General features: G+C 44.0%; 1 protein-coding gene across 1 annotated transcript in view; it reads left to right on the forward strand.

The window, feature by feature from the left end:
• The window catches only part of FRMPD2 (FERM and PDZ domain containing 2), a 145,877-nt gene that overhangs the window by 101,866 nt on the left and 19,606 nt on the right, over positions 1–24,405 (forward strand). The window contains exons 18-23 of the mRNA XM_038744340.1: positions 4,158–4,289; positions 8,977–9,084; positions 9,198–9,314; positions 12,723–12,943; positions 20,906–20,977; positions 21,321–21,414. Coding sequence (XP_038600268.1) covers positions 4,158–4,289; positions 8,977–9,084; positions 9,198–9,314; positions 12,723–12,943; positions 20,906–20,977; positions 21,321–21,414 — 744 coding nt within the window. The remainder of the gene's footprint in view (positions 1–4,157; positions 4,290–8,976; positions 9,085–9,197; positions 9,315–12,722; positions 12,944–20,905; positions 20,978–21,320; positions 21,415–24,405) is intronic.

The raw sequence follows: 24,405 nt of genomic DNA on the forward strand, positions 1-24,405 counted from the left end.
TTTCTTATCCCCAATGAAAGAGGGAGAGGAACTGATGGAGTGCCTCAATTCCCAGCCCACTCTTTCCCCAGGGCAAGCAATGTGGCCTACTGGATAGACCACAGGCCTGGGTGTCAGAAGGACCTGGGTTCTAATCCCAGCTCTGCCACTTGTCTGCTGTGTGACCTTGGGAGGGTCACTTCACTTCTCTGTGCCTTAGTTACCTCATCTGTAAAATGGGGATGAAGGCTGTGAGTCCCGTGAGAGACATGGACTTGTCCAACCTGATTACTTTGTGTTCATGCATTCCTTTATTCATTCAATCATATTTACTGAGTACTTACTGTGTGCAGAGCGCTGGACTAGGCTCTTGGGAGCATATGATATAACAATAAACACACACATTCCCTGCCCACACTGATCTCACAGTCTAGAATGGGGGAGGCAGGCATCAATACAAATAAATGAGCCCGCCGTTGGGTAGGGACCGTCTCTATATGTTGCCAACTTGTACTTCCCAAGCGCTCAGTACAGTGCTCTGCACACAGTAAGCGCTCAATAAATATGATCGAATGAATGAATAAATGAATTACAGATATACCTAGGACATAGAAAGCACTTAAAAAAATTCCAATTAAAAAGAAAGCCCACACACCATGGTAGGGCAGGAGTTCAGCCCAGTTCCCAGCTCAGAGACCAGAAAGTGGCACAGATGATGGTGAAGAATTTTTCTTTGATGAGGAAACTCCTCACCATGACTTCAAATCACTCAAACACCTTGTCCCCTCCTTCCTCACCTCGCTGGTCTCCTACTACAACCCAGTCCTCACTCTTAGCTCCTCTAATGCTGACCTTCGCACTGTACCGTGATCTCTTCTATCTCACTGCCAACCCTTCGCTCACATCCTGCCTCTGGCCTGGAATGCCCTCCCTCCTCAAATCCAACAGGCAATTACTCTCCCCACCTTCAAAGCCTTATTGAAGGCATATTTCCTCCAAGATGCCTTCCCCGACTAAATCCCCACTTTCCTTTTCTCCCACTCCCTTGTGCGTCACCCTGACTTGCTCCCCTTATTCATTCCCACCCTCCCAGCCCCACAACATTCATGTACATATCTGTAATTTTATGTATTTATATTAATGTCTGCCTCTTCCCCTCTAGACTGTAAGCTCATTGTGGGCAGGGAATTTATCTTTTACTGTTACATTGCACTCTCCCAAGCACTTAATATAGCTCTCTGCACACAGTAAGCACTCCAAAAGTATGATTGAATGAGTGAATGAATGAATGAATCAATGATTGATAGAGGCGTGTTCCCAGAGTGGGGGCCTCAAAGCTAGTTACTCATGGGTCTCAAGACGAGCTAGCCCCCTTTTCCTCCCCACAATGACCCACACAGGACAGACCACCTAAAAACTAGTCTCTCTGGTATGATATAAACCATTAATTCCTTGCAGGCAGCGATTGCACATACCAACTCTATTGTATTGGACTTTAGTAGATGCTTAGTCCAGTGCTCTGAACACAGTAAGCTCTCAATAAATACCACTGCTTGGTTGACCAAAGTAAAATGAGTGATCATCCTGGGGGCCCCACATTATGTAGGCCTTGTTCCGGGTTTGTGTCTTACCATCATTTTGCTGTTTGTTTAAGGTAGATTTGGCTTCTTAAATTCATTCATTCAATCATATTTACTGGATGCTTACCGTGTGCACAGTGCTGTACTAAGTGCTTAGAAAGTACAGTACAGAAATAGAGACAACTCCTGCCCACAGTGGGCTCATGGTCTAGAGGGGGGTGACAGACATCAATACAAGGAAACAGACATCAATATAAATAAGTAGAGTTAAAGATATACACATGTATTCATAAGTGGTCTGGGGTGGGGAGAGGGGGGAAGAGCAAAGGGAGTGAGTTAGGGTGATACAGAAGGGAGTGGGAGCTGAGGAAAAGTGGGGCTTAGTCTGGGAAGGCCTCTTGGAGGGGATGTACCTTCAGTAGGACTTGAAGGGGGAAAGAGTGATTGGTGGATTTGAGGATGGAGGGCAGAACACTATTCTTGTATTGCACAAGCTCACAACTGTCTGCCAGTCAGTCAATCATATTGAGCACTTACTGTGTGCAGAGCACTGTATTAAGCTCTTAGGAGAGTACAGTGTAACATCAAACAGACACATCATCCCTATTCCACAATGAGCTTACAGTTTAGAGCGGGAGGCAGGCATTAATATAAATGAATACATTACAGGTATGTACATAAATGCTATGGGGCTGGAATGGGGATGATGAATAAAAGGAGCAAGTCAGGGCAACAGAGGAGAGAGTTGAAGAAGAGGAAAGGAGGGCTTAGTCAGGGAAGGCCTCTTGATGGAGATGATGGCATTTATTAAGCACTTACTATGTGCAAAGCACGGTTCTAAGCATTGGGGAGGTTACAATGTGATCAGGTTGTCCCGATGGGGGCTCACAGTCTTCATCCCCATTTTACAGATGAAGTAACTGAGGCCCAGAGAAATTAAGTGATTTGCTTAAAGTCACACAGCTGACAATTGGCGGAGCCAGGATTTGAACCCATGACCTCTGACGCCAAAGCCCGTGACTGCAGTAAGGTTTTGAAGGAGAGGACAGTATGAGGAGGGAGGGTGGTCCAGGCCAGACGCAGGCCAAGGGCGAGAGGTCAGCGGCAAAATAGATGAGATGGAGGTTCAATGAGAAGGTCAGCGTTAGAGGCACGAAGTGTGGATTTTCACGTTACTTTATGGAGGCCAAATTTGGTGGCTCCTTATGCCTAACCCTGGGCTCAGTGCTGAGAACTAAAACAAAACTTGCTTCAGAAGCAGTGTGGCCTGCTGGGAAGAGCACGGGCCTAAGAGTCACAGGACTTGGGTTCTAATCCCCATTCTGTCACATGTCTGCTGTATGACCTTGGGCAAGTCACTTCACTTCCCTGTGCCTCAGTTCTATCATCTGCAAAATGGGGATTCAATACCTGTTCTGTCTCTTACTTAGACTGTGAGCCCACTGTGCTTCTGGATTCTTTTATTTCTCCCCCAGCGCTTAGTACACTGCTTGATGCATAGTAAATACCAAAAAGGGGAATAAAGACTGTGAGCCAAATGTGGGACAGGGACTGTGTCTAACCTGACAAACTTGTATCTCCCCCAGTGCTTAGTAGAGTACCTGGCACATAGTAAGTGCTTAATGAATACCATAAAAAAGTTTAATTTTTTTTTGATGGCATTTATTAAGCGCTTACTATGTGCAAAGCACTGCTCTAAGTGCTGGGGAGGTTACAAGGTGATCAGGTTGTCCCTCGGGGGGCTCACAGTCTTAATCCCCATTTTACAGATGAGGTCACTGAGGCCCAGAGAAGTGAAGTGACTTGCCCAAAGTCACACAGCTGACAAGTGGCGGAGCCGGGATTTGAACCCATGACCTCTGACTCCCAAGCCCAGGCTCTTTCCACTGAGCCACGCTGCTTCTCTTAATACCACAACTATTGTTATAATTATTATTATTATTACTATTATTAAAATTGTTAGCCCTCTGTGACAGATGTTTCCAAGCTCCCCTCTGTCTGGTGGACGGAAAAATTCTGTGCCCACATAGCCACAACTCCTGGATGGGCAAACTGATTCTTCCCTACACTGAGGCTCCCTTGGCCTAAACAAGGGGAGAAAGTTGGGAGAGAGCAAGAGAATAATCTTCCATTGTACCCCTGGAAATATGATGATAATGATGATGATGGTATTTAAGTGCTTACCATGTGCCAAGTACTGCTCTAAGCGCTGGGGTAGATATAAGGTAATCAGGGTGTCTCATGTGGGGCTCACAGTCCTAATCCCCATTTTACAGATGAGGTAGCTGAGGCACAGAGAAATTAAGTGACTTGCCCAAAGTCACACAGTTGACAATTGGCAGAGCCTGGATTAGAACCCACAACCTCTGACTCCCAAGCCCGGGCTCTTTCCGCTAAGCCACGCTGCTTCCCTGTGTGAGGAGAGAGTCAAGAAGATGGTGTATTTTCTCATTTTCTACTATAAAACACACAAGAGGTTTTGATCAATGCTATGAACTTGGAACTTTATGAAACTCAAGTCAAGAGTGTGAATGTGTCTTTCTTTGGATATATTGTTTTTTAAAAATGTTCTTCATCTCCTCTGTATTGGGCCCCAAGATCCTGTTGCACATACTACCTCTTTATCTGCAGCTCCAGAGACACCAAATATTAAGAGGGAGAACTTCTTAAGTGGACTGGAAAGAGAAATAATTTGTTTGACTCTACAGCGAGACCCAAAGCATGGTTTTGGTGAGTATTGGGCAGTCTTGTTCTCAAAGTAAGGAGGGAGTCGATTTTAATAGTTGCCCACGTGGGACATTTCTCACTAAAGAGATTCAGTTAGGCCATTCCTTCTTTCCAATTCTCTCTAGAACTGAAGAATTTCCCTCAGACACGGCTTCTTGCTCCATTTATGTATGAATGGAACAGGATTCAGTCTTGGTGGTTGTCAAGATGTATATCAGGAGATCTGGGTTCTAATTTAGGCTCTACCTCTTGCCTGCTGGCCAAGTCACTTACCTTCTCTATGCCTCATCATCATCATCATCATCATCAATCGTATTTATTGAGCGCTTACTGTGTGCAGAGCACTGTACTAAGCGCTTGGGAAGTACAAGTTGACAACATATAGAGACAGTCCCTACCCAACAGTGGGCTCACAGTCTGCCTCAGTTTCCTCTTCTGTAAAGTAGGCATTAAGCACCTGTTCTCCCCACACTTAGATTGCGAGTCACATGTGGGACAGGGAATGAGCCTGACTTGATTATCTTGAATTTACCCCAGCCCTTAGTACAGTGTTTTACAGATAGAATGCACTCAACAAATATCACAAGCATTATTGGCTCAGTGGAAAGAGCACGGGCTTTGGAGTCAGAGGTCATGGGTTCAAATCCCGGCTCCACCTCTTGTCAGCTGTGTGACTTTGGGCAGGTCACTTCTCTGTGCTGCAGTTCCCTCATCTGTAAAATGAGGATTAAGACTGTGAGCCCTACGTGGGACAACCCGATCACCTTGTAAACTCCCCAGCATTTAGAACAGTGCTTTGCACATAGCAAGCACTTAATAAATGCCATTATTATTATTGTTATTATTATTATTATTACCTTTCCTGTTGTATTTGTTAATCTAGTATCAGTAGTATTTAATGAACACTTACTAAAGTGTAAAATGCTATGATTCGCACTTGGAAGAGTATAACAAAACACAGGAAACTTACATTCTAACGGGAAGGGAGTTATAAGAAGACTTACAGAAGACTTAATCAGAACAAATAGTAGAATATAATTTGATTGTAAAAGTGTATTGCTTTTACAATTTTCAGAATCTCCAGTATACTCCTGCCTCTCTCTTGATTTGTCTACATGAGGTCATATTTCCAAGCACTTAGTACAGTGCTCTGCACATAGTAAGCACTCAATCCAAACCACGGATTGATTGATTTCCTCTCATATAATAATAATAATAATTGAGGTATTTGTTAAGTGCTTACTATGTGCCACTGTTCTAAGCGCTGGGGTAATAATAAATAATAATGATAATGATGGCATTATTAAGTACTTACTATGTGAAAAGCACTGTTCTAAGCGCTGGCTTGTAACCACAAGGTAATCAGGTTGTCCCATATGGGGCTCACAGTCTTCATCCCCATTTTACAGATGAGGTAGCTGAGGTACAGAGACTTTAAGTGGCTTGCCCGAGGTCACACAGCAGACAAGTGACAGAGCTGGGATTAGAACCCACTTCCTCTGACTCCCAAGCCTGTGCTCTTTCCACCAAGTCACGCATCTCATTCCCAACAAGAAGCGGCTTTGGATCTGAGCTCCTGGGACAGCCAAGAAATTTCGCTGGATTTCATCTCCTCTTTGCTCTAGTTTATTTCTCCCCATATTCTGAGCACATACTCACAAGAAAATAGATGCTCATTCAACAAGAATCTTATATGAATAAAATCCTTGCTGTCTGGCTTCCAAATGTTAATGCAGCTTTAGCCTATCAGTAGAATGCATTGGGCATCTAGGGAATTCAAAGCACATACCTAATGCTTGGAAAGGTACAGCAGAAGAAAAACACATGTTCCCTGCCCACAAGGAGTTTGCAATCTAGGATGCTTCAAAACCACACACGAACAGAGACAAATTGAAAAGTTGAGATTGAACTCCATGCTGCTGGAGCCAAGGACAGGTGTGTAGTGGAGAAGAGGAGAAGGTAGAGGTGAGGTGGAAGTAGTAGTGTTTCTTAAGTGCTTACTGTGGGCAGTAATTCATTTCTATTAATGTCTGTCTCCCCTCACCGCCGCTGCCCAAGAGTGGGCAGAGAATGTATCCATTTATCGTTATACTCTACTCTCCCAAGCGCTTAGTACAGTGCTCTGCACACAGTAAGCACTCAATAAATATGATCAACTGACTGGCTGACACTGTACTAAGCACTAGGAAACAATTCACAGGTGAGAATTAGACACATTCCCTGTCCTATAGGAAGTGGCAGACAAGGTGCAACTTCCAGTTTCCAGGGCCTTGAGAGATCTAGATTCCAAGTTAGGCCATGAGATATTGGTGTCCTGGCCAATGTGGGCTCACTGGCAGAGCTACCAAGCATTTAGAGGTCAGAGCCACCGTGGCTTGCTAAACCCAGGAGCGTCTGGCACTGGCCGAATTAGAGAAGAGGAACAAAAGAGGGTAAAGGAGAATCCAGAATTCACCTACTTACTGTGCTTCATTTTCACTTCTCCTGCCCCTGCCCTCCCACCCACACCCTTCCCTCTACCTGGAATTCTCTCCCCTTTCAAATCTGACAGTTCGCAGCTCTCTCTATCATCAAAGTCATCCAGAGATCACAATTACTTCAGGAGGCTGATCCTGGTTTAGTTCTACTCTTCCCACCTTTATGCCCCCACAGTTGACACTTTAGGACTTCTGGGCCACCTGAGACCTAGTCAATTTGCAAACTTCCTTAGTGCCTCTGCACATATCTGTACATATATCCTATTACTTATGGCATTCACTCATCTACATATCCCTTTTAATAATAATAGTAATAATAATGTTGGTATTTGTTAAGCACTTATGATGTGCAAAGCACTGTTCTAAGCGCTGGGGAGGATACAATGTGTCCCATGTGGGGCTCACAGTCTTAATCCCCATTTTACAGATGAGATAACTGAGGCCCAGAGAAGTGAAGTGACTTGCCCAAAGTCACACAGCTAAGTGGCGGAGGCGAGATTTGAACCCACGACCTCTAATTCCCAAGCCCGGGCTCTTTCCCCTGAGCCACACTGCTTCTCTGCTTCTTCATCTTTCTTCTACCCCTTCTTCCCTTTCCCTTCATTCTCCTAAAATAGCAATTGTGGTGTTTGTTAAGAGCTTATTTTATGCCAAGGTATTTGTAAATTATTTTGGTATTTGTTTCCCCCACTAGACTGTTCTTTTAGGGCAGGAACCACATTTTATTATTATTATCATTAGTATTAATAATAATAATAATGTTAGTGGTATTTATTAAGTGCTTACTATATATCAGGCACTGTACCAAGCATTGGGGTGGATGCAAGTAAATCAGGTTGGACACAGTCCCTGTTCCACATAGGGCTCAAAGTCTTAATCCCCATTTTACAGATGAGGGAACTGAGGCTCAGAGAAGTGAAGTGACTTGCCCGAGGTCACACAGCGAGCAGGTGGGGGAGCTGGGATTAGAATTCAGGCCTTTCTAACTCTTAGGCCCATGCTCTATCTTCTAGGCCATGTTGTTTTCTACTCTATTATACTCTCTCAAGTGCATAGTATAGTGCTCCGCCCACAACATGTGCTCAGAGCATGTTAATGATGGATTAATAGAGGGAAAATACAGTGAAGAGGAAGAGGGGAAAGGGGATTGAAAGGGGAAGGGAGGAGTGATTGGGGGAAACAGTCAAATTGCAAGGAAGAGGGAAGGTAAGAGTGCAGGTGAATGGAGGAGGCAGGAAAAGCAAATTTGAGTGTCTGAGTGGAAAAAAAAAAGGGTGAACCAATAAAGGGAACAGATAGAGAAGGACCTGGAACAGAAGGAATGTAGACTAGAATGTAAGCTCATTGTGGGCAGTAACGTGTCTACCAAACTCTTATATTGTACTCGCCCAAGGGTTTAGTACAATGCTCTGCACAGAGAAAGTGCTTAGTAAATATGATAGATTGATCAATTGAGGTGACAGACTCAATCAGGGAAGAGAAGAAAGACTAGGAAAGGGACAGGTAAGGAAAGAAAGAAGGTAAGATTGGCAGGGAAGAATCTGGAGAGAAACAAGAGTGCAAGAAACGAGAAAAAACAGAAGGAGGTTTTTAAGATAAGATGTGGGACAAAGAGAGGTGAGAGGAAGAGCAGAAATTAAGGGAATGTAACGTTAAGGTCTGACAGGAAGGCAGAAAGGCAGGGAGAGAGAAATGATATGTGGCAGCCTTGTATTAGGGGGACAGAAAGATTGAGTCACAGTTCCTGTCTTCAAGAAGCTTAAAATCTAATAGAGAAAGGCACAATGAAAAGAAATATGCAAATATAATCTGAATAAACCTAAGATGCATATCCCACCAATGACAGAAGCATATACAGAATAGATTAATCAATCAGTGATATTTATAGAGCGTTTATTGTGTGCAGAGTACTTACTGTGTGCAGAGCACTGAATTAAGAGTTGGTAGGCCCGTTCCCTGCCCACAATGAACTTAGAATCGAGCAACACAAGCCCAAATAAGGTCACAAACAACACAAACATACAGTTAGCAAATTTCTTGATGCCACCACTTTTTCCTGATGTCATTCTCTAAAACGATATTACTTGTAATTCATTCTGTTGCTCCTCATTTACATCATCTAAAATATCCACCTACATTTCAGAAAATGTCTTCGATCTAACACTGTATTTTCCTGCAACATCCTGCTCTTCAAATATCGTCTCCTACTACAGGTTTTGTCATTATTGGTGGGGAAAATATAGGGAAATTGGACCTTGGAATCTTTATTGCCTCAGTTGTACCCGATGGACCGGCTGACCAAACTGGAAAGATCAAACCAGGTAAACGTCTCATGCTTCTCATTATCTTGCAGATATTTGGACTTCAACAAGTTTAACTCTCTTGTTATTTTCCTTGTAGGACTTTATGCTCCTTTTTTGTTTGTTTCTCCCAGGGGGCCGAATAATAGCCTTGAATAACATTAGTCTGGAGGGAGTCACGTTTAACATTGCTGTTAAAATGATCCAGACTTCTCCTGACAAAATGGAATTGATTATTTCTCAGCCAAGAGGTATGACTACAGCTGCATTTGGAGGCTATGTGTTGTGTCCATTTTAAGGAATAGATGACTCAAGAGATTAGTAGACATTGCTAAGGCTCCGAGTCTCTGAAGGATCTTTTCAATTATTTTTCCAAGTTCATTCATTCAGTTGTATTTATTGAGCACTTACTGTGGGCAGAGCACTGTACTAAGCACTTGCAAGTTGGTGACTGACTGATGGTCACAGTGTGTTCCCTCTGGGACTCGTAAAAGCCCTAGCAGCACAAATCATTAGACTCCTAATTATTTGTGCTGATGGGAAGAGTCCCTCAAATAGCCGTTAAACCTGTTCATTAGTCTGCTGGGCCATGTCATTAAATCGATCAATCAATCGATCAGTTAGTCATATTTTTGGAGACCTTATGTGCAGAGCACTGTACCAAGAGCTTGGGAGAGCACAATACACTCTCAGTCAGAGGGAGAGGCAGACATGAAATCGAATATCTGACATTAGTGTAAATGAACTGATGAAATGAAACTCTTCAAATCTACAGATTGTGTTTTGTTCATGATGTTTTGGAAATGTTATTGACTGCTGTGATTCTAAAAGTCTTGCCTGTCAAAACCTGGCTGTTCCTCATAGTTCCACAACTAAACACAGTCTTAGGTCTTATGCAGAAGCAGAAGCAGATAAGCAGAGTGGCTCAGTGGAAAGAGCCCGGGCTTTGGAGTCAGGGGTCATAGGTTCAAATCCCAGCTCTGCCATTTGTCAGCTATGTGACTTTGGACAAGTGACTTAACTTCTCTATGCCTCAATTACCTCATCTGTAAAATGGGGATTAAGACTGCAAACCCCCTGTGGGACAACCTGATGGCCTTGTAACTTCCCCAGTGCTTAGAACAGTGCCTTGCACATAGTAAGCGCTTAATAAATGCCATCATTATTATTATTATTATACCCAATGTAGAACAGGGAATGCATTATGTGGCTATTTTGTATCTACCCCAATGCTTAATATAGTGCTTGATAAGAGTAAGCACTTAACAAATACCACCATTATTCTTCTTATTATAAAGCAAAAAGCAGAAGTCAGAAAAAGAAAAGAAGCACTTCCTATCTTTCCTGGGAAATGAAAAATTCCCTAAGGTCAGGGACTTAGTGTATTTGAGAAGCAGCATGGCTCAGTGGAAAGAGCCCGGGCTTTGGAGTCAGAGGTCACGGGTTCAAATCCCAACTCCTCCAATTGTCAGCTGTGTGACTTTGGGCAAGTCACTTCATTTCTCTGGGCCTCAGTTCCCTCATCTGTAAAATGGGGATGAAGACTGTAAGCCCCTCGTGGGACAACCTGATCACCTTGTAATCCCCAGCGCTTAGAACAGTGCTTCTCACATAGTAAGCGCTTAATAAATGCCATCATTATCCTTTTAGACTGTGAGCCCACTATTGGGTAGGGACTGTTTCTATATGTTGCCAACCTGTACTTCCCAAGCGCTTAGTACAGTGCTCTGCACACAGTAAGCGCTCAATAAATACGATTGATTGATTGATTGATTTGCCCTGATCTGGTTTATTGACTTCAGCACACAGTTTTCACTCAACAACACTGATAACTAGGTTGACAAAAAAGACATTTCACCCAACACAGGCCGAATGACCGTGACCCAAAAGAGAAGCCCTGAATTCCTACCATCATTACTGTGAATTTCCATGCTATGCTAAAGCCAGTTCAACTTTTGCCTAGGAAAGGGCTTTTTGCTCAAGGCCCAGTTAATGTTAATTGATCATACATACTGTTTGGACTGCTTTTTACCAGTCTGAAGGAAACCCAATATTTCAACACAAGCACTTATCACAGTTCTCTGAATACAGTAAGCACTCGATAAATTCTGTCAATTGATCAATAAATCATATTCATTCAATTGTGTTTATTGAGCACTTACTATGTGCAGAACACTGTATTAAGCACTTGGAAAGTACTATTCAGTAACAAATGGAGACAGTCCCTGCCCAATAACAGGCTCACAGTCTAGAAGTGCTTACTGTGTGCAGAGCATTGTATTAAGCACTTGGGAGAGCACAAAATAACCAAGCTGGTAGACTCTTTCCCTGTCCACAGGGAGCTTACAGTCTTGGGGGTGGGTGGCAGAAATGGTCAAACAACAGGATTGCTTTATAATGTCTTGGCTCTCACATCTGATGATATCCATGGATTTCTGCCCAAGTCAAAAAACAGAACCTAAAATCCAGGCAGTTCATTCCTCTGCACCGTATAACTGGGTTTTAGTTATTAATAGGCCGATGTGGCATTGAAGCCAACCTCTCTGTGGTATTTCACATAAAACTATTTTCACTATTAAAGGGTGACTGAAAAAATTATGTGTTTTCATTAAGAAGACTGAATGTAGGCAAGATAATGTAATGCATATATAACACCATTTCTAGTTTGGTAAAACTCTCCCAGCCTGACACCTATCAAACCCTAAAGTCTTTAAGGAAACAAATCTGGAAATTGTCCTGAAGAGGCTTATAAAGAAGGTTTATTAAAAGAAATTTATCCTTTTCGATCTCTCCATCTTTCAATGTGAGTCTATTTAAACTGATCTAAGAACTGCTTTTTTCCCTGGAAGATTTTTGAAATTTTTCACACCTGTATGTCAAATATAGAGAAATCAATCAGTCTATCAGTGGTATTTATTTTTATGGTATTTATCAAGCGCTTACTATGGGCCAGGCACTGAACTAAGTGCTGGGATAGATACAAGCTGATTAGGTGGGACAGTCTACATGTTCCACAGTCAATCTCCATTTTACAGATGGAGGGAACTGAGGCATAAAGAAGTTAAATGACTTGACCCAGATTACACAACAGATAAATGGCAGAGCCCGGATTAGAACCTCGGTCCTTCTAATGCCCAGGCCCGTGCTCTATCCATTAGGCCACACTGCTTCTCTCTAGTTGCTCACTATGTGCAGAACACTGTAGGAGAGTGCAGTACATCAGAATTAGTAGATGTGTTCCCTGCTAGTAACGAGTTTGCAGTCTATAGACTGTAGACTCTAGACTCTAGACTGTGAGCCCACTGTTGGGTAGGGACTGTCTCTATTTGTTGCCAACTTGTACTTCCCAAGCACTTAGTACAGTGCTCTGCACACAGTAAGCGCTCAATAAATACGACTGCTTGATATAAGGGGAGGCAGACAAAAATACAAATAAATAAGTAATTTGTCATATATAATTTAAAGATAAATACTGAAAGAAAAAAGACTTAAAGCCATCGAACTCCTCTGGAAAACAATTGTGGGTCTTTTGATAAAGGTGTTTCTGACCAAGAAACACCCTCTCTGAAAAGAGGAAGCTCTGTGTTCATACACAGGTAGATGTCTGGAGTCTCTCCAGCTCTCTGGAATTGGAACTTCTCAGTGACTTCTTTTTGTAGGCACCTGTGATGAGACAGCACAGGAGAAGACTGGACAAAGGAAAGGCTCCGAGTTCTCCTGTGCAGACAGTGGGGCGATCAGGCTTCAAGGCAGCAGTTCAGCACACTCCAAAGAGCAAGACATAAATATTGATGAACTTGAAATGTCTCTCTCTTGGAATCTAACCCCCGATTTGGAACCTCAAGTTTCAACTCCATCAATTGCCGGAATCAACCTGAAGGTAATCCCCACCCACCATCTTGTGGAAAATGATAAAACCGCCCCCTGAAAAATGGAGGGTTGTATCATCAGTGTTTAGAACCGTGCTTTGCACATAGTAAGTGCTTAATAAATGCCATCATTATTATCATTGAAGAAAAAGGGAATGACAGAGAAAAGATGTGGAGCCTGAGGATCCATTGTCTCAGAATTATCATTGACAGATGGGCCTCAGGTGGGCTAGATCCGTTGATGCAACAAAATCTAGCCCTAGTTACAACAGTGTGGAAGGATGTGATGACTCTATGTCCATCTTTTCAGCCACATTTGCTTGCTCCAAGAGGCCTCCTCCATCAGTGTCATCATTTTCAAACACAAAGTCAGTCAGTCAATCGTATTTACTGAGGACTTACTGTGTGCAGAGCACTGTACTAAGTGCTTGGGAGAGTACAGTATAAAAATAAACAGACATATTCCCACCTCACAACAAGCTTAGGGTTCTAGAAGATGAGCTTACTCTCTAGAACAGCTTTAGTTACATAAGAGAAGCAGCGTGGCTCAGTGGAAAGAGCCCGGGCTTTGGAGTCAGAGGTCACAGGTTCAAATCCCACCTCCACCAATTGTCAACTGTGTGACTTTGGGCAAGTCACTTCACTTCCCTGTGCCTCAGTTACCTCATCTGTAAAATGGGGATTAAGACTGTGACCCCCCCCGTGGGGACAATCTGATCAATCAATCAATCAATCGTATTTATTGAGCACTTACTGTGTGCAGAGCACTGTACTAAGCGCTTGGGAAGTACAAGTTGGCAACATATAGAGATGGTCCCTACCCAACAGTGGGCTCACAGTCTAGAAGGGGGAGACAGAGAACAAAACCAAACATATTAACAAAATAAAATAAATAGAATAGATATGTACAAGTAAAATAAATAAATAAATAGAGTAATAAATACATACAAACATATATACAGGTGCTGTGGGGAAGGGAAGGAGGTAAGGCGGTGGGGATGGAGAGGGGGAGGAAGGGGAGAGGAAGGAAGGGGCTCAGTCTGGGAAGGCCTCCTGAAGGAGGTGAACTCTCAGTAGGGCCTTGAAGGGAGGAAGAGAGTTAGCTTGGTGGATGTGGGGAGGGAGGGCATTCCAGGCCAGGGGGAGGACATGGGCCAGGGGTCGACGGTGGGACAGGCGAGAATGAGGCCCAGTGAGGAGATTAGCGGCAGAGGAGCGGAGGGTGTGGGCTGGGCTGGAGAAGGACAGAAGGGAGGAGACGTAGGAGAGGGCGAGGTGATGGACAGCCTTGAAGCCAAGGGTGAGGAGTTTCTGCCTGATGCGTAGGTTAATTTGTTACCACTGGAGATTTTTCAGGAGGGGCGTAACATTCCCAGAGCGTTTCTGGACAAAGACAATCTGGGCAGTGGTGTGAAGTATGGATTGAAGTGGGGAGAGACAAGAGGTTGGGAGATCGGAGAGGAGGCTGATGCAGTAGTCCAGACGGGATAGGATGAGAGCTTGAATGAGCAGGGTAGCAGTTTGGATGGAGAGGAAAGGGCAGATCTTGGCAATGTTGCGGAGCTGAGACCGGCAGGTTTTGGTGACGGCTTGGATGTGAGGGGTGAATGAGAGAGCGGAGTCGAGGATGACACCAAGATTGCGGGCTTGTGAGACGGGAAGGATGGTAGTGCCGTCAACAGTGATGGGAATGTCAGGGAGAGGGCAGGGTTTGGGAGGGAAGACAAGGAGTTCAGTCTTGGACATGTTGAGTTTTAGGTGGCGGGCAGACATCCAGATGGAGATGTCCTGAAGGCATGAGGAGATGCGAGCCTGGAGGGAGAGGGAGAGAGCAGGGGCAGAGATGTATATTTGGGTGTCATCAGCGTAGAGGTGTTAATTGAAGCCGTGGGAGCAGATGAGATCACCAAGCGAGTGAGTGTAGATCGAGAACAGAAGGGGACTGAACTGAACTGAACTTTCGAGAACTGAACCTTGAGGAACCCCCACAGTAAGGGCATGTGAGGGGGAGGAGGAGCCTGCAAAAGAGACTGAGAATGAACAACCGGAGAGATAAGAGGAGAACCAGGAGAGGACGGAATCTGTGAAGCCAAGGTTGGATAGCGTGTTGAGGAGAAGGGGGTGATCCACAGTGTCAAAGGCAGCTGAGAGGTCGAGGAGGATTAGGATAGTGTATGAGCCGTTTGTTTTGGCAAGCAGGAGGTCATTGGTGACCTTTGAGAGGGCAGTTTCCATGGAATGTAGGGGACGGAAGCCAGACTGGAGTGGGTCGAGGAGAGAGTTGGCATTGAGGAATTCGAGGCTGCGCGTGTAGACAACTCGTTCAAGGAGTTTGGAAAGGAATAGTAGGAGGGAGATGGGGCGATAACTAGAAGGTGAGGTGGGGTCAAGAGAGGGCTTTTTTAGGATGGGAGAGACATGGGCATGTTTGAAGGCAGAGGGGAAGGAACCAGTGGAGAGTGAGCGGTTGAAGATGAAAGTTAAGGAGCGGAGAAGGGAGCGAGAGATTTCATGAGATGAGAGGGAATGGGGTCAGAAGCACAGGTGACCGGAGTAGCACTTGAGAGGAGGGAGGAGAGCTCCTCTGAGGATACTGCTGGGAAGGATGGGAGAGTAGCAGAGAGTGTTGAGCGCCGGGGGGTTGGGGAATCATGAGGAGTGACTTTGGGGAGGTCAGACCTGATGGATTTAATTTTATTAATGAAGTAGGAGGCCAGATCGTTGGGGGTGAGGGGAGGAGGTGGGGGAGGAGCCAGGGGCCTGAGAAGGGAGTTGAATGTACGGAAGAGCTGACGGGGATGATGGGCATTGGTGTCAATAAGGGAGGAGAAATAGTTTTGTCTGGCAGAGGAGAGGGCTGAGTTAAGGCAGGGAAGGATAAACTTGAAGCGAACGAGGTTGGCATGGTGTTTAGACCTTCACCAGCAGCGTTCGGCAGCTCGAGCATAAGAGTGAAGGAGGCAGACAGTGGCAGTGATCCAGGGCTGTGGGTTAGTGGTACGAGAGCGGCAAACGGAAAGGGGAGCAAGTGAGTCTATAAATAAATGTCATTATTATCATTATTATTATTATCCATAAAACCACTTCCCTATATTAGCAGCCTTTTCCAAAGCTGTTAACAGATGGAGGCTAAGTACCATTCAGGACCTTCTGCCTGGTGTGTGTTTGTGTGGGCGTGTTTCTGCATGTGCACGCCACCCCCTACATCACCTATTCTCCTACCACAACCCAGCCCACAAACCTCTCTCCTCTAACACTAATCTTCTCACTGTATCTCGATCTCGTCTATCCCGCCGCCGAACTCTCGCCCACATCCTACCTCTGGCCTGGACCACCCTCCCTCCCTTATATCAGACAGATAATTTCTCTCCCCCCAACTTCAAATCCTTATTGAAGGCCCATCTCCTCTAAGAAGACTTCCTTGACTTAGCCCTCCTCTCCTTTTCTCCCACTCACTTCTGGTCTGCTCTTACTTGCTCCTTAATTCATCCTCCCTCCAATCCCCACGGCACATATGTATATACCTGTAATTTATTTATTTATATTAATGTCTTCCCCCCCCAGACTGTGAGCTCACTGTGGGAAGGGAATGTGTCTGTTGTTATAGTGTACTACCATAAGTGCTTAGTGCAGTGCTTTGCACACAGTAAGTGCTCAATAAATACGGTTGGTTGAATTAATGCATATATGAATTAATATGAATGAATGGGGAAGGAGCTGGCTCAGTGGAAAGAGGCTTTGGAGTCAGAGGTCATTGATTCAAATCCCAGCTCCACCACTTGTCAGCTGTGTGACTATGGGAAAGTCACTTAACTTCTCTGTGCCTCAGTTACCTCATCTGTAAAATGAGGATTAAGACCGTGAGCCCCCCGTGGGACAACCTGATCACCTTGTAAACTCCCCAGCTCTTAGAACAGTGCTTTGCACATAGTAAGTGCTTAATAAATGCCATCATTATTATTATTATATAGAACTGAATGTTCATTGAGAAGGGGAGAAATAAATTACACTTTGATCTTCTTTTTGGGCTGCAATTATTCCCACAAAATTTCTCACTTCTAGAGATTGAAGACATTAAGCTCCCTGTGGGCAGTATTTGGGTTTTCTAACTATCATATTGTACTCTCCCAATCGCTAAGCACAGTGCTCTGTACATGGTAAGCTCTCAATAAGTACCACTGCTTGTTTGATTTATGTCCAGACCTAGCAAAACATTCACCTTGGCCAAACAGAAATACTTTTACTTTCCCACAGCTCACCTGAATGGGAAGTTCAGTCACGTTCAGCTGCCACAGTTTCTCACGCCTACATTACAAGCTCCTCAAAGGCAAGGATCATGTCTACTAACTCTACTGAACTCAGTCAACTAATCGATGACATTTATCGAGTGCTAACTGTGTGCAGAGTATTGAACTAATTGCTTGGGAGGGTACAATGCACTAGAGTGTATAGGCAGGATCCCCAGCCCACAAGGAGCTTACATATAGATGAGGAGCTTAAATTAAACAACACAGCACAACAGGAGATAACCTTTGTGTTTGCACGGTATGGTCGGGATTGTGACTTAAGGACAGTGGCCTGTACAGATAAGTACTCATCAAACAGAATTGATTGATTGATTATTCCCTGAAATGGCCAACATCCTGCATCCAACACCATCTTCTTTGGATTGGCAGGGGCCCTTCCTTACCAAGTCAGCTCCTTTAAGCCATCTCTAAATGTGATTGCTCCTGGAGAGTTTCCAGTCCTCTACTAGTCTTGACTATGGGAGGAAGAGTCAAGCAGAGGCCTACCCATTCCATTCCTAGGTTGGGCAGTGGCTAGTGAGTGGACGGCAATCTGCTACAAGTCAAAATTTACCTGTGCTGGGCAGCAGCGAGGGGAGCAGCGAGTGGGGCAGAGTCGAGGGTGGAGACTCAAGTTTACCGTGTGGAAGGAGGCAATGGTAAACCACTTCCTTATTTTTACCAAGAAAACTCTATAGATACATGAGAGCCACTGCAGTTGGAGGTGGGGTGTTCTGGGAGAGATGTGTTCATGGCATTGCTATGGGTCGGAGATGACTCGACAGTGTAAGACAAAGACAAAATGAGAGAAGAGGGACTTGTCCAAGTTATTTTCCTGAAAAAGAAATAAAATGACAGGACATTTCCCTGGCTTCTAAAACCACATGCCAAATGGTAGAACCAAATGATGATGAGAACTGTGTTGTTGGGAACTCCCACGAGCTTTCTCACTTGGCAGGTGAGAATACTGGGAAAGTAAGAAGCTGCAGATGGATGCCAGCCCGGCCGAGGTGGCTTTGGTGAGCAGACAGTTTCCGGGTCTGCCCAGTTTTCAACGGCATCAGATGAAGTCAAATTGAGCAGACAGATTCCCATGTTTTGGGAGAATTTTTTGCTTAACCTGACCCTCCCCACATGACATTGCAAGCTTCTCAAGCCCAGGAACCCAGTCAGTGTTCTGAGTGCCTGGGAAATGCACTCAGGTACTTAGTGCATATCTTCCCGGCTCCATTGTTTGCCTGCTGTGTGACCTTGGGCAAGTCACTTAGCATCTCTGTGCCTCAGTTATCTCATCGGTAAAATGAGGATAGGAGGCTGGGAGCCTCATGTGACACAGGAACGGTGCCTGATTTAAGCGCTTAGTACAGTGCTCTGCACACAGTAACTGCTCAATAAATACAATTGAATGAATGAATTTGCTTGTATCTGCCCCAGAGCTTACTACAATCCCTGACACATAGTAAGTGCTTAACAAATACTACAATTATTATTATTAGAATTATTATTATTGTCATCTTTGCTCAGATGACCCGTTCCTTCTCTCCTTCCCACTTCAATCAATCAGTCGTATTTCTTGAGCACTCACTGTGTACAGAGCACCGAACTAAGTGCTTGGGAGAGTACAAAATAACAGAGTTGGTAGATATGTTCCCTGCCCCATAGGAGCTTACAGTCTAGAGGGAGGAGACAGACATCAATATAAGTAAATAAATTACCAATATGTGAATCAGTGCTGTGGGGCTGAGGGAGGGGTGAATAAAGGGTGCAAATCCTAGTGCAAGGGTGATGTAGAAGGGAATGGGAGAAGAGGAAATGAGGGATTAGTCAGGAAAGGCCTTTTAATAAGACTTTTAAGGTGGGGAGAGTGATCACCTGTCAGATATAGAGTGGGAGGGTGATACAGGCCAGAGGCATGATGTGGGTGAGAGGTTCGCAGTGGGAAAGATGAGATCAAGTTATAATGACAAGGTTATCATTAGAGGAGTGAAGTGTGAGGGCTAGGTTGAAATATTAAGTTAGGGGGACAAGGTATTTGAGTGTTTTAAAGCCTATGGTAAGGAGTTTTGGTTGGAGGTTCATTCATTCATTCAATCGTATTTATTGAGCACTTACTGTGTGCAGATCATTCATTCATTCAGTCATATTAATTGAGCACTTACTGTGGGCAGATCATTCATTCAGTCATATTTATTGAGCACTTACTGTGTGCAGATCATTCATTCAGTCAGTCATATTTATTGAACGCTTACTGTGTGCAGAGCAGTGTACTAAGCGCTTGGAAAGTACAAATTGGCAACATATGGAGACGGTCCCTACCCAACAACGAGCTCACAGTCTAGAAGGGGGGAGACAGACAACAAAATAAAACGAGTAGACAGGTAACGAAACAAGTAGAAGTGGAGGTGGAAGGACAACCAATGCAAGTTCTTGAGGAGTGGGGAAACATGGACTGAACGGTTTTGGAGAACCTTTGGCCCATATTGTGCTGATGGTTGACAAACTCAGATTGGTGTCTTTAAAGCTGACATGCGGCTGACACAGAATCCGGGGGTGGTGGAACTGTTGTCTAATAATAATAATAATGGCATTTATTAAGCGCTTACTACGTGCAAGGCACTGTTCTAAGTGCTGGGGAGGTTACAAGGTGATCAAGTGGTCCCAAGGGGGCTCACAGTCTCAATCCCCATTTTACAGATGAGGTAACTGAGGCCCAGAGAAGTGAAGTGACTTGCCCAAAGTCACACAGCTGACAAGTGGCAGAGCCGGGATTTGAACCCATGACCTCTGACTCCAAAGTCCATGCTCTTTCCATTGAGTCTAGTGGAAAGAGCACAGGCCTGGGTCTTGGAGGACTGGGGTTCTAATCCCAGTTCCACCACTTGCCTGCTGTGTGAGCTTGGGCACACAGCTGGTCTTGGTTTGTTCATCTGTAAAAGGGGGGCTTCAGTACCTAGTCTCCTTCCCTCTTGGACTGTGAGTCCATATGTGATTCAGGAACCTGATTATCTCTTATCTTCCCCAGTGTTTAGGACAGTGTTTTGCCCATAGTAAAAGCAGCTGAGAAGTAGTGTGGCCTAGTAGCAAGAGCAGAGGCTTGGGAATCAGAGGGCGTGGGTTCTAATCCCTGCTCCTCCACTTGTCTGCTGTGTGACCCTGGGCCAGTCACTTTACTTCTCTGTGCTTCAGTTCTCTCATCTGCAAAATGGGGATTAAGACTGTAAACCCCATCTGGGAAAGGGACTGTGTTGTATCAACCCCAGGACTTAGGACATTGCCTGGCATGAAGTAAGAACTTAACAAAGTACCATAGTAAGTGCTTAACAAATATAATTATAATTAGGTGCAGTTCAAGCTGAAGATACAGCTCATGATACATTCATTCATTCATTCAATCGTATTTATTGAGCACTTACTGTGTGCAGAGCACTGTACTAAGCACTTGGGAAGTACAAGTTGGCACATATAGAGACAGTCCCTACCCAACAGTGGGCTCACAGTCTAGAAGGGGGAGACAGAGAACAAAACAAAACATATTAACAAAATAAAATAAATAGAATAACTATGTACAAATAAAATAGAGTAATAAATAGATACAAACATACATACATTACCTTCTGGGTTCTGATGAACCCCATTATATGGGTGTTCTATGCAATATCCCTATTTATTTACTCCCTTGTGAAATAGGAAGCTTCACTTGCCAACACATACTCCGTGGAGCTGGTTAAAGAAGAAGGGACATTTGGAATCAGTGTGACTGTAAGTACCACTGTTGATCTTATTTGTTGAAAAGCATGCTTAATTACTCTGTAGTCCATTGTTCTATACTTTAGTGACAGTGAGGATGGTAATGGAGTTAGTTGATTGTTGGGGGAGCCAAGTTCTGTCCCTATGAAAAGACATTTGTAAATTCCCCATGGGCTGTAAATCGCTTTCAATCTCTTTTAAGAAAATGCAGTTCTGAAACAGTTCTGGAAATGTTAATCAGTGACTTGTTTCAAGATTCCTAGATGGATTTCCACTGAGGCAGTTTCTGCCGTTAGGTAATGTGATGAGTCTCACATCATTCATGTGGAATCGTTGAAGTGATCTTCTCTTCCAGGGAAGCATAAACACCAATGTGAAGCATGGTGGTGTCTATGTGAAATCCATCATTCCTGGAGGACCAGCTGCCAAAGATGGACAAATTAGAATCGGTAAATGATTATGTTTCATTGAATTAGCTATGCTCCGGTGGTAAGACCACTGGGAGAAACTTTCTCTGTGATCTTAGAAGAAAATGTAGTGATGTCTAGGGCTGCTCAACCTGAGGATGGGAAGATATGTTCATATGTATTCTGGGAAGAACCCTCTGCCCTCCGACTTGGAGGACTATTCATTCATTCATTCGTTCATTCAATTGTATTTATTGAGCACTTACTGTGTGCAGAGCACTGTACTAAGCTCTTGGAAAATACTATTCAGAAATAAATAATAAATAAAATTATATATACATAGTATTTAATATATTATATACTATATGTAATACACATGCACACACACATATACATATATATGTATATATATATATATATAGGACAGTGGAGGTAACTGACTATAAAAACAATGATAGTATAGGTAGGAATGTCTTTTCCTTTTCACATATTCCAGAAATTCAGAAGAATGTATCCCTATTCTATTCCCTATTAGGCCCTATTAGCAAACAGTGCTTGGAACATAGTAAGCACTTAGCAAATACCATTAATAATAATAACAATAGTAATAATAATAATGGCCAGACCAAGCTCAGAGACATAGTAAATCCACTGTCAGTCAATCAGTGGTGTTTATTGAGTGCTTACTGTGTGAAAAGCACTGTATTAAACTCTTGGGAGAGTATGATATACCAGTTTTGGTTTTTATGGTATTAAGCATTTAGTATGTATCAGGCACTGTACTAAACTCTGGGGTAGATACAAGTGAATCAGGTTGGACACAGCCTATGTCCCATGTGGGGCTGAGCCTTTATAAAAGCCCCATGGCCTAGTAGCGAGAACACAGGCTTCGGAGTCAGAGGATGTTGGTTCTAATCCTGGCTCCGCTACTTGTCTGCTGTGTGACCTTGGGCAAGCCACTTCATTTCTCTGGGTCTCAGTTATATGATCTGTAAAATGGGGATTAAGACTGTGAATCCCATGTGGGATGACCTGATTACCTGTATCTACCTCAGTGCTTAGAACAGTGCTTGGCACTTAGTAAGCACTTAAAAATACCATTAGTATTATTGTTATTAATCCCCATTTTACAGAGGAGGTAACTGAGGCACAGAGGAGTTAAGTGACTTGCTCAAGGCCCCACAGCTGTCAAGTGGCAGAGTAGGGATTAGAACCCAGGTCCTTCTGAATGCCAGGCCTGTGCTCTATCCACTAGGCTATGCTAATTCTCAGAGTTAGTAGACATGATTCCTGCCCTCAAGGATATTACCATATACAGGGAGACAGATGTTAAAATGAATTACAGGTAGGAGGAAAATGGCAAAGTATAAGGATATGAATATAAATTCTGTGGGGGCGGGGGTAGTGCTTAGCAGGTACTTGGAGAAAGAGCATGGCTCAGTGGAAAGAGCTCGGGCTTGGGAGTCAGAGGTCATGGGTTCTAATCCTCGCTCTGCCACTTATCAGCTGTGTGACTTTGGGCAAATCACTTGACTTCTCTGTGCCTCAGCACCTCAACTGTAAAATGGGGATTAAGACTGTGAGCCCCATGTGGGACAACTCGATGACCTTGTATTCAGTGCTTTGCACATAGTGCTTAACAAATACCATCATTATTATTATATTATTATTACTGACTAGAGTGCATAGGCAGTACAGAAGGGAGAGAGTATATGGAAGATTAGAGATGAAGAGATAAGATTTTAGTAGGGTTTGGAAGATGGGGAGACTGGTGGTCTATCACATATAATAATAATAATAATAATAATAATAATAATAATAATAATAATAATAATGTTGGCATTTGTTAAGTGCTTACTATATGCAAAGCAGTGTTCTAAGCGCTGGGGGGATACAAAGTGATCTGGTTGTCCCACGTGGGGCTCACAGTCTTAATCCCCATTTTACAGATGAGGTAACTGAGGCTCAGAGAAGTTAAGTGACTTGCCCAAGGTCACACAGCAGACAGGTGGCGGGCCTGGGATATGAAGGGGGAGGGAGTTCCAGGAAGGAAGGAGGGGGTGAACAAGTGGTCGACTGTACAAAAGACAAGATCAGGGCTTAGTAAGTACATTGATTTTAGGGCTGAGTCGTAGTGGGAGGGAGTTGCTTGAGTGTCTTAAAGATTAAAGTGAGAAGTGTCTGTTTGATGTGGAGATGGATGGGCAACCGTTGGAAATTTTGGAGGAATGAGATGTGTACAGAACAATTCTTTTTGTTTTTAGCTATGTAAACCTGACAGTATAGTGAAGTATGGACTGGAGAGGCTGGAGGCAGGGAGGTCAGCAAGGAACCTGATGTGGGACATGACAAGTGCTTGCATTAGTGTGGTAGCAGCTTGGATTTTGTTTTGTTTTTAGATACGTAAACCTGACAGTATAGTGAAATATGAACTGGAGAGGCTGGAGGCAGGGAGGTCAGCAAGGAACCTGATGTGGGACATGACAAGTGCTTGCATTAGTGTGGTAGCAGCTTGGATAGAACGGAAGGGACATATTTTAGAGGTGTTGTGAAAGTGCAGTGACCCCAAGGACTAAGTACAGTGCTCTGCACACAGTAAGCGTTCAATAAATACGAATGAATGAATGAGTGGAGAGGGTGGGTTGCACAATGGAGCAGATGGGATGAGGAAAAAAATATGGCACACCAGACGATGGAGCAGAGCTATGCCCGTGAACAAGATTACACCCCGGGGCTGGCAAAATTGACAACTGCCCAGACTTGATGTCCTGCAGGCTACGACTCGAGGTGTGGGAGCTGGCAAATAAATACAAGAGGTGGTGAGGGCTGAGTGCCAGGAAAGAGCCTCAAATTATAGCCCTTCTACAGAATACCTCACAGCTGAAGGACAAAGAAGAAATGGTTGGCTTGAAAGATCCTCTTCATTACTCCCAAATATCTACAGGGGAGAGGGTCATTGGTGGGGGAAGGAGCGTGAGATAGGAGCGTGAGCATGAGGAGGTAGAGAAGCAGCGTGGCTCGGTGGAAAGAGCC

This window comes from Tachyglossus aculeatus, chromosome 3 (assembly GCF_015852505.1).
Source record: "Tachyglossus aculeatus isolate mTacAcu1 chromosome 3, mTacAcu1.pri, whole genome shotgun sequence".
Lineage (NCBI taxonomy): Eukaryota > Metazoa > Chordata > Mammalia > Monotremata > Tachyglossidae > Tachyglossus > Tachyglossus aculeatus.